Source organism: Syngnathus acus, chromosome 22 (assembly GCF_901709675.1).
Source record: "Syngnathus acus chromosome 22, fSynAcu1.2, whole genome shotgun sequence".
Lineage (NCBI taxonomy): Eukaryota > Metazoa > Chordata > Actinopteri > Syngnathiformes > Syngnathidae > Syngnathus > Syngnathus acus.
Window position 1 is genome coordinate 8,666,362 of NC_051106.1, and position 10,266 is coordinate 8,676,627.

General features: G+C 47.5%; 2 protein-coding genes across 4 annotated transcripts; one reads left to right on the forward strand and one right to left on the reverse strand.

Moving 5' to 3' along the window:
* The first annotated feature begins 313 nt into the window (after positions 1 to 313).
* On the forward strand, positions 314 to 5,148 carry slc1a8b (solute carrier family 1 member 8b). The gene is made up of 11 exons (XM_037241268.1): positions 314 to 1,478; positions 1,654 to 1,733; positions 1,872 to 2,087; positions 2,965 to 3,007; positions 3,085 to 3,298; positions 3,389 to 3,488; positions 3,642 to 3,875; positions 3,940 to 4,134; positions 4,201 to 4,335; positions 4,414 to 4,576; positions 4,640 to 5,148. Exons 1-11 carry the CDS (start codon positions 1,317 to 1,319, stop codon positions 4,784 to 4,786), a joined length of 1,689 nt encoding a protein of 562 aa, XP_037097163.1. The 5' UTR covers positions 314 to 1,316; the 3' UTR covers positions 4,787 to 5,148.
* A 649-nt stretch (positions 5,149 to 5,797) lies between these two features.
* Positions 5,798 to 10,195, reverse strand: elavl1a (ELAV like RNA binding protein 1a). 3 transcript variants are annotated; one of them, XM_037241344.1, is made up of 7 exons: positions 10,052 to 10,195; positions 9,352 to 9,411; positions 8,599 to 8,773; positions 8,194 to 8,297; positions 7,380 to 7,533; positions 7,091 to 7,316; positions 5,798 to 7,021 (listed from the first exon to the last, which is right to left on the reverse strand). In XM_037241344.1, the coding sequence occupies exons 2-7, from the start codon at positions 9,385 to 9,387 to the stop codon at positions 6,697 to 6,699; spliced, it is 1,020 nt and encodes a 339-aa protein (XP_037097239.1). In that variant the 5' UTR covers positions 9,388 to 9,411; positions 10,052 to 10,195; the 3' UTR covers positions 5,798 to 6,696. The 3 variants fall into 3 exon arrangements, with proteins under 3 accessions (XP_037097239.1, XP_037097238.1, XP_037097240.1); XM_037241343.1 differs by having other exon boundaries at positions 7,091 to 7,533; XM_037241345.1 differs by lacking the exons at positions 8,194 to 8,297; positions 9,352 to 9,411 and having other exon boundaries at positions 10,052 to 10,187.
* Between the last annotated feature and the right edge of the window lie 71 nt (positions 10,196 to 10,266).

Genomic DNA, 10,266 nt, shown 5'->3' on the forward strand with positions numbered 1-10,266 from the left:
TTCTGCCGAGGATTTTTTGAGGCAGACGGACAGACGCATGTCTGTCTCTCTCGGAGGAACCGTGACCATCAGGGCCACGGGGAGTCAAAGCATTGGTGGTGCTCTCAGTTGGTACCAAGTGAAGCCTGGACAGGCTCCCAAACTGCTCATCTACTCATCATCAACATTATTCTCCGACACGCCATCTCGATTCAGCGGCACTCGATCCGGTTCTGACTACACTCTGACCATCAATGGTGTCCAGAGAGATGACGTGGCCGAATACTACTGTTTCGCCTTCTACAGTCGCGGCAGCTTCACACGGTGACTCAGAGACGTACAAAAACCTTCTTGGACTTTTGAGAGAAGTGAAAGTGGTCTGTAGAAGGTGGCAAGTGAAAAGCAGAAGATAGAAGAATGCTCAACATAACCGGTCAGAATTCAAGATGAAGTCAAGACTATTTATGTCTATTCAACTATTTATTACAATATATCATTATATCCTCCTAAAAATACACATCACCACAAATTATCTGGTGATTTTCTTTCGCTGTAACATTGTGCCCGAGGGGGATTACAGGTTATTGGATTGGTGGCGAGTGACGTTGGTGGACATTGTTAAGAGTTCAGGACGGTGGTGACACCGTGATGTAGGAAGGCTTAATATGGCATCCTGCCGGGCTAACTGGCTTTGTGTGGGGGAATTCTGTTTACCACTGGTTGACCTTTACTGTCAAATTTCAAGCCCCATGGCCAAGGTGTGCACACAATATCGACTGAATCACAATGTTATGTTTAATTCTTTATTGTTATTTGATTTGGATGACATCATATTTCACAATCCTACTGTAGTAAGCGTTTTAGTGTATCGTTTGCACTCGCTGGAACGGATTAATGGCTTTTCCATTCATTTAATTGGGGGGCATTCTTTGAACATGGCCACAGAACAATTTAACATCTTACATCATAAGTGTTTTGAGACAAGGAATTACTTTTCAGTCACCTGTAGTTCAAGTAAGCAGCATTTCTTTGTGAGTGGAAGAGCTGGAAAGGTTTCTCCTAATGAGCTACGAATGGAATCAGCACTGCATGCCACCTTTTCTTGAGCCCTCTTAAGCGTGAGCCCAGCAAAGGAGGGAGGGAAGGAACCTGTGTTGTCATGGAAGGCGGGATAATCCAATGCAGGGAGACTTTACCCCGAGTGAGTCAGGGAACACTTGCGCTCTCCGAGACCTGAGACCGGGCCGTCACGGGAATTATACAGGCCGGCTGAACTTGCTCTGGTTGGGAGGGAAGGCTGGGGAGGGCGCCGGCCGGGCCTGGGACGTTGGGTGAGGATGGAGAGGTGGAAGAAAATGCTGCCACACATGTCGCCCAAAGTCAAGGCGTACGTGAAGGAGTACTGTAAGAGAAACGGCCTCCTGACGCTGTCCGTCTTGGCCGTGGTGACGGGCTGTGTATTGGGATTCGTGCTGAGGTCCCTCAACTTGTCCACGCAGGTATGGATAGATGGATGGATGGCAGATAGATTGGCTGGAAATGAGAATAATTTATTCCAAATAACACTAGCGATAGCGAACAATTTACATGGAGATAAGACAACAATGTTTTACTATTTTATGAAGTATTCAGTGTGGTACCAATAGTTTTCCCGGCCGGTGTCTACCCCCCCAGGCCAAGATCTACTTCTCGTTCCCTGGTGAGCTGCTAATGAGGATGCTTAAAATGCTGATTTTGCCTCTCATCACATCCAGGTATTTAATCCTCATGTCTTTTTCTTCTTTCACGCCGTTGAACTACTTAGGAGTTGATCCTAAATGTGCTTTTTTGGGCGGGGGGGTTCCTCTTCTATATGTGAAAGAAGTGCCTAACCTCCTAATTTTCCACTCTAGTCTTATGTCGGGCCTGTCAGCCATGGACACGAAGGCCAGTGGGCGGCTGGGTGTACTGACGATCACTTACTACCTGTGGACAACCTTCATCGCCGTCATCGTGGGCATCGTGCTCGTCCTCATCATCCACCCGGGCACGGGCACCGAGAAGGACACCCATCACGCCAGCTCGGGGCCCGTTATGACTTCGGCTGATGCTCTGCTGGATCTCATCAGGTAAAACACCTGAACGGAACTGCGGCTTTCTTACACTTTCCAAAATGGCCGCCGCCCCAAAAATGGATACAAACAAGTGGATTTTGCCCTGTAGAAAATACATGGATGGGAAACTACTCAATATCTTGCTTTAGGGGATGCTCAGGGGTCAAAGGTGACCTTTGAGACCTAACATTGATCTCATTTGGGGAGTAGATTGACTGGGGCCAATTACATCCAGTCCCCATCCAATTTTCATCTTATTAACTCCCTCCTAGTGCACGGTCAAGACCATTAAATCTCCAAGGGTCATTTGGATCCCGTGTTCCGACGTAAGAGTTCTATCCGCATGTCATTCGAGGGGTAAGCTAAGGCCTCCATGACAAATCCATAGACCATTTGAGTCTCGGAAACTAGACTATTGGGAGAGAAACCTACAAAAGAGGGCCGCAGCAAAAGACCTGATTCCAAAACAGAACTTTTGACTTTTAAATCAGGTAAAATAATTGTAGTGTCAACGGTCGCCTAAGAATAGGAAGCCACTTACTGGTAATCTGATAATCTGGTACTCACTCGCTCGGTGTACGCTGGCCATGAGTGCGCTTAGGCGCCGGGCCATTCACGTAAGAGCTCCACGAATACACGGGCGCTAAATCGGATTATTTAACAGCGCCGGCACGGTGTTTGTCTGCTTGCCGCCGAGCGAGCAAACTCTTGACGTCAGATTGTCCTTGCGTGCTTGGACAGCTCCGGCCTCGTTTTTGCTGACGTCGCTCGGATAAATCCCTCAGGCTTTCACAAACACGAGTTTGCTTCACATGGAGCCTAAAGTTAGCCCCATGAGTCCTAATGTGGGAACCCCCCCTAAACCATCGTGCATTTTTTTCATCTTTTACAGGAACATGATTCCGTCCAATCTGATTGAAGCAACCTTCCAACAGGTAAGCAGATTCATTCAAAACCATTAAAAACCATTGTGACATATCTTCATATTAATTTCCGTGTCGTGGTTCCTCAGTATCGAACAGACCTGGTGCCCATCGTGCACAGTTCCGTCGAAAAGGAGTCGCAAGCCAACTATGTGTACGTCATGCCCGACTATCACAATCCCCGACTGGGCCACCCGGTTTTTCTGGACATCACCCCGGCACCTGACATCAACTACAAAATCGTGCCCAGCACCAGCAAGGGCATGAACGTCTTGGGTATCGTCATCTTCTCGGCCACCATGGGTAAGATGAGTCGATGTGACCTTCTTGGGGTCAATTTTGAATTTGACAGAGTTGAGGATTGAATTGAAACGCTCCCTCACGTGTTCTCAGGGCTGCTCCTGGGGAAGATGGGCGAACGCGGTGCACCGCTGGTCAATGTGTGCCAGTGCATCAATGAGTGCGTCATGAAGATCATTAACGCGGCCATGTGGTGAGGAACACACACACACATCTGAAAAAGACACACAAAGCCCAGGCAGATTAGAGCTAAAAATAATTAGCACTCGGCAGTTCGGCAGCACTTGAAGCGCTAACGGCTGATAGGAAGTTAGCAAACAAAAGATTGGACAATTTCATCCTGCAGGTACTTCCCCTTCGGCATTGTGTTCTTGGTGGCAGGCAAGATTCTGGATATGCATGACCCCGCCCACTTGGGCGAAAAGCTGGGCATGTACTTCATCACGGTCCTGTCCGGCTTGTTCGTGCACGGCCTCATCTTGCTGCCCCTCTTCTACTTCTTCTTCACGCGCAAAAACCCGTTTCCCTTCATCAGGGGCCTTCTGCAGGCTCTCGTCATCGCCTTGGCCACGTCTTCAAGGTGAGCGCCGTGTGTGGATGATGCCACCACAAGATCCTGATTTGGACCTTTTATGTTCTTTCAGTTCAGCCACTTTGCCAATCACCATGAAATGTCTGCTGGAGAACTGCGGCGTGGACCGGCAGATCGCTCGTTTCGTGTTGCCCGTGGGAGCCACTATCAACATGGACGGAACGGCCCTGTATGAGGCCGTGGCGGCCATCTTCATCGCTCAAGTCAACGAGTACGACTTGGACTTCGGTCAGCTCGTCACCATCAGGTAGAGGAAACCTCGGAATAAGTGGGTTAAAAAAAACCCAACTTAACAGCATTTCTTTGTTCTTAGCATAACGGCGACAGCGGCGAGCATTGGCGCAGCTGGAATACCTCAGGCCGGTCTGGTGACCATGGTGATCGTCCTGACCTCCGTGGGTTTACCGCCTGCTGACATCTCTCTGATTGTGGCCATTGATTGGGTTCTGTAAGTCTCACCAAAAAGCAATTGAACGGCAAGCTTTTTGTTGAAATCCGACTGAGCTCAAGGTCTCGTTTGTCGCAGCGATCGCTTCAGGACGATGATAAACGTCCTCGGAGATGCCTTAGCAGCTGGGATCATGGCACATGTATGCAGGAAGGACTTTGAGAAAGCCACCTCGAATGTGGCGGCTTCCAGAGATGCGGTCACCCCGACCATTGTCAATAACGGGGGGTCATCAAAACGGGTAAGGATGAACAACATTAGCACCCCAGAAAATTCAAAATATTGACTTGGTTCGTCCCAACAGAGAGACACGGTGATCTCGGTGGGCAACCAGAGCGTGGCCCTATCCGACGCGCCCCTGATCGCACACCGCTGCGATTTTGTTTTCGAGGTTGACGGCGACAACATCCTGGAGAAACCCATGGCCTGCTACAACCTCTGCCAAGTTTGAGATCATCTTCTCAAAAACGGACAGTCAGCCTTCCAAACGCTCACCTCAAAGGAGACCGAAGGGAATCGTCGTAAAGGAACGATGCGACTTTTCAGTTTCTTTGCCAGTGCCAAGGTAAAACAAGAAAAACCTCCACGACTTGATGTACGTCGTGCTGTGTGTCTTGTAATGGATTCCGTTTCTGAGCATCTGCAGCTAATTTAGATGGTAGCGAGTGTCGCTTAGACCCAGATGCCTTAAAACGATCCATCAGTCAATTGAATCTCTTGCTTAGACGATAATAGCAGCATTTTCCTAGACCCGTTACTTTTTTTATACCGCTTTATTTTTGTGCTTGTTTTTCCAATTAAAATTTGGTTCAATGCCTGTCATTTTTTTTGGTAGAAAGAAATCAATCAGGATTCTTCCTCCTTGAAAACACAAGTCATTCCTTCACTTAAAAGCCACCATTGTTTTTATTGACATAATCCAACGTTAAGACATTTAAAGGTGGGCAGAGGTGACCATCAGCACAACTCCTCGGTAAAAATACACGCACACAAACACGACGCATTGATTGACAAATAAATACTGTGTGCGGCTTAACAAAACCTCTCCTCATAAATAAAATAAATTAAGGCTGAACGTAGCGCCTCCCCACCCATCTCACTCACCTGTTTGAGGAACAAAAAATCTAAAAGCACTCAGTAGCAGCAGCCAGTAGAAAAATAAAAAATGAAGATAAAATTACATTTAAAAGTTGGATAAAGTCCAACAAGACTTTTGCTTTGAGCAAGTCACCACATATTGCACACATTTCAAAAAACGGGTGGGAATTTGCGAAAAATGAAAGGCACAGAATAAAAATGAGCCTAAACCGTGTATCCGATTCACAAATTTATCACGAGCAATTAAGAACTTGAGGATCTAAATTGGCCCGTGTAGAAAACCAATCGGAGTGTTTTATCTATATATATTTAAAGGGGCCAAACTGAGAAGAAAAAAAAACAGAAAAAACAAACAAAGCAAAGGTTTCGCAAAACAAAAGTAAATTTAATGGTTTGAATTGAAAAGGGAAACAACAAACAAAAGTGGACTAACCAACAAAGGCCATTTGTTTCACTTCAAACTTGAGATGAGCACTTGTTAAAACAACGAAAACCAAACAAAAAAAACCTACCTCTGCTAAAAGGAAAAAAAAAATTAAAAATCACAAGAAAGTTTGCTTTAGTTATGATAAAACAACAAGTGGGAATAAAAAGAGGGTGGGCGATGCCGAGTTCAGTCAGTCCGATAAAACTCTCTAGTACCTCTGTTCAATGAGGGGAGGAAGGGAAGGAGGGAGGGGGGAAGCAAAGCCATCATTTGAAGAATTGACTCATTCGTCGCCTGCGTTTGGTCCATCGCATTTCGCTCCTCAACATTTCCCATACAAATAAAAACCACAATAATAAAAAGATACTTGGCTTTGATTGTTCATCCAATCAGAATTGGAGCAATTGGGGAGGGGGGGACCAAATTCAAAGTGCTTTTCGCTCACATTTACTTCCACTGGATGCAGATTCCAATTCAAGGCCTCTATGTCTCCGGGACGGCGGGCTGCGTCTCGGTGAGTGGAAAAAAAAGCACAGAGCAAAACGCGGCTCCGAATGTGAACGGACGAGACCAAATAAATGCGAAAAAACGGTCATGTTTCAAAGAAACCACGTCTTTGAGTTTTACCGGTAAAGTAGCGGGCGTTCAATTTTTTGGGGGGGGACTAACAACGATATTAAAGTCTCATGCTCTAGAATAAAAGTGAAAACCAACCACGAGCGACACGGAGAAATTCCGAGACACTTTTTTTTTTTTAGACGACAGGTGCGCTGTTGAGTGTTAGACGAGCATGAAAACAAGCGGACCGCATTTCTCTACACTTTGACCTCTGATCTCTACTTGTGGCCCTTGCTGGTCTTGAAGGACACCTGCAGGGTCTTGTCGCCCAGCCGGTAGCCGTTCAGGCTGGCAATGGCCATGGCCGCCTCCTCGTAGTTGGTCATGGTGACGAAGCCGAAGCCCTTGCACTTGTTGGTGTTGAAGTCGCGGATGACCTTGACGTTGGTGACGGCGCCGAAGGGGCCGAACATCTGCCAGAGGACGCTCTCGTCTGCGTCCTGGCCGAGGTTGTAGATGAAGATGCACCAGCCCGAGGCCGGGTTGCCCGGCACGCCCACGCCGCCCATGCTGTTCATGTGGTCCACGCCCATAGGGGAGAACCTGAGGGGGGCCGGCAAAGCATGACTGACGTGCTCCCCGCCGTGTCCGTCGCGCTCGTGACTGGCTCACCTGAATCGCTGCGCCTGGTGGTGCATGGGCCCGGCGAAGCGTCTGGACTGGTTGTGGTAGAGCTGGGAGATGATCTGCGTGTTCTTCATCATGTTTGGGTCGGCGGCAAAGCGCACCGAAATGGGCTCAGCGGCCCCGGGCGGCTTGTGGCCGTTAACGTTCTTGGCCGCCTCCTCGGCCTCGGAGCGCTTGTCAAAGCGGATGAAGGCCTTGCCTCGCGACATGCCTGCGTTCGGGGAGAGACGGGTGAGCCGGCGGCGCTCATGGCGCTCGGACGCCGGCGTCCTACCTGTGGACTGGTCGACGAGCACGCGTGAGTTTATGATGCGGCCGTAGCGTGAGAACATTTCCTCCACGTCCTTCTGCATCATGGACTTGGGCAGGTTGGTGATGTAGAGGTTGGCATCCTTGATGGTGTCGGAGCTGGGCCGCGCGTACGACACCTGCGACAGGAGGCGAGCCGCCGCACAATGAAACGCGGCGTCGGAACACGCGTGAGCACTTTAGTCTATCACACACGTGTGCATATGTGAGCAAATATTTGTGATTTAAAGGGGAACTACTCCAGAAAACTTTGCTTGTACGCACATGGCTGTGGCTCAAGTGCCCAATCAAACATGAAATTAAACATCCTATGTCATCAACCTATTTGGAACAAAAAGAATTCTCGTGTGACCAACATGCATGACACTTCTGCCTACCTACACACACGCCTGGCCACTGAACTGCACTGTTTGAACACGACATTAAAGCCACAAGATAAACAGTGCTGCACTGAGGTGTTTATTGTCCAAATGACATGAAAGCAGGTCAGAAGACCATTAAGACACTATTTGAAAGGGTGTGGAAAAACAAATAATATGGGGAATAATGTCTCATAATAAAAACAAAATAACTCAAAACCCTCAATTCCCCACCCCCAAAAAATACAGATGTTTGCAAAATTATTGAGATTTTGAATTTCTCTGATCATGAGTCAAAGCCGTGGCAACGTAAAGTGCGCCATCTACTGGCTAGTTAGGGAACAGCACGGGCGTGTTGCATGACAAGACATCGGTGGCATCGTTTGACAAATGGTAGAACACCTGATATGTGCACGTTACCTTGATAGTTTTGGAATGTAGCCTTAGTCCGTTCAGTGATTCGATAGCTCTTTCTGCATCACTAGGGTTAACATAGTTAACAAATCCATACCCTAAACTGTGGCCTAGAGAAAAAAAAAAAGGAAAACAATAAAATAAAACAAACAAAAAAATGTGTAAAGTTAGTGGCTAGTCTAAACAAACAAACAAACAAACAAACGAACAAACAAACAAAATGTTCACAGATCATCCGGGGCCGTTTGAATAAAACAAACTCTGGGCTGTAGAAAAACTAAATAAATAAAACTTAAAAAAGAAGACCAAAAGTGAAGATTTATGTTTGCCATTCAAGACAACACCTCAAGGTTTTCTGCTCTGGTAGCCCGCCAGCGTCCAAGCTCCCACCCCGAGAGCGCCTGAGCGTACCTCCAACTTTGTCTCGAATCAGCTTGGCCGACTCCACCTCGCCGACGCTGCTGAAGAGGTTGCGCAGGTCATCCTGCGACATGCCCTGCGGCAGGTAGTTGACGATCAGGTTGGTCTTGGCATTCTTGGCTTCTTCGCCCGGCATGTCGTAACCGTTGGACATATCGAAGGCCTCCTGTTGCTCAAAAACGGGTGCGGGGGGGGAGACACCAAGAGTGTGATTAGACTACTTAGCGGCACAGAGCATCATTGAGTGTTTTCCAACCTTACATTCGGCAAAATATCAACGACTATCATTTTTTTGACAAGGGATCTTCGGTTCCGACTATTCGAGGTAACGGCAGAAGGGGTCATAAACCATTTTGATGGTTTCCGCCCGGCGACAGCGATACACACTTAGTATCGAGCGACAACACTCATTGAAGGGTCACTACAATTGTCTTAGGCAAAGTCTGACTCTGCCTGCCCACTGGGCTGATTCTGGTGAATAGATTCGCTGTTGGCTGACACACACTCGGGCCTGACGAGACAATCCGTCACTGGGGCGGACAGAAGCCCATTCAGGAGGGAGAAGGCTTGCTATTGTGCATTTTCGAAGGAAGGTAGCTGGAGGCCAGCGACTTGGCCTGCTTACCAGTGACGCTGATGTGCATATTGGGGGGGATGATATTATATATATTGTGGTACCGATGTGTTGACCGTATTTCAATTATTTGGTTATTACAGCTGTACTTTGTAGTGAGCAAAACTTACATTCAAGTACTGAATGTGTCCTCTACGAACTGCCATGAAGACACTTCACTGCTCCAGAAGCTGAATAAAAGGGTGGAATGTAATCACTGTTATTTTTTTAAAACTCTTTTTAAAACATCGGAATTATTTTCTAATTTGACTCAAAGCAAAACTTCGCGAGCAGCACTAGCGGTTGCCTTTTTAAAGCTCATGCATTCCAAATGACAATCACAATTTTCATCCACCCTGACTGCAATTTTTACTGGCAAATATATGCCCAACTTAAGATGTAAAACTCACGTAGTTTGCCAAATTCTATAAGAAAATTAACGGCCTCACCGTGACCCCCGGTTGCGTTATTTGACAACAAATGAGCCCGACGTGCTAGCGCTACAAATTAGCATTAGCTACGCCGCTAGTGGCCGCTTTACCAAGCAAAAGCAAACTCAAACACACACCTACTTTAAACGCTTCCAGCGCGTTACAAAGTCGCTTCACGTATCAAACAACGTTTTTCTTGCGCGAGGTGCTCGAGGTCGTACGCGCCGGTTCGTGCCCACTGGCACTCCCGCTCGTACGTACCCTCGCAGCGGCCTGTGACAAGGCCTCGAAGCCTGCCATTAGCATTAGCCTGGTTAGCCAGAGTCCTGCGAGGCCACGCTATGTTAACAAAAATGACAAAGTCTCAACAGCGCATTGGTAAATATTTTCAAAAACGTACCAGCTTTTGTAACAGGGGCAGCGGGTGGTTCTGCCTGATTTAAACGCTCCCCCAAGCCCGCTTTTTCCAGACCGTCTCTTCACTCCAAACAGGCAATTTCGCTTGAGCAGCGTCGCGGATGAGTGACGCAAGAAAAACGCGCACGTTTTGTTATTGTTGATGATATCATCATTTTAATTATTAACAGAACATTATTACATAACGAACAAAATGAA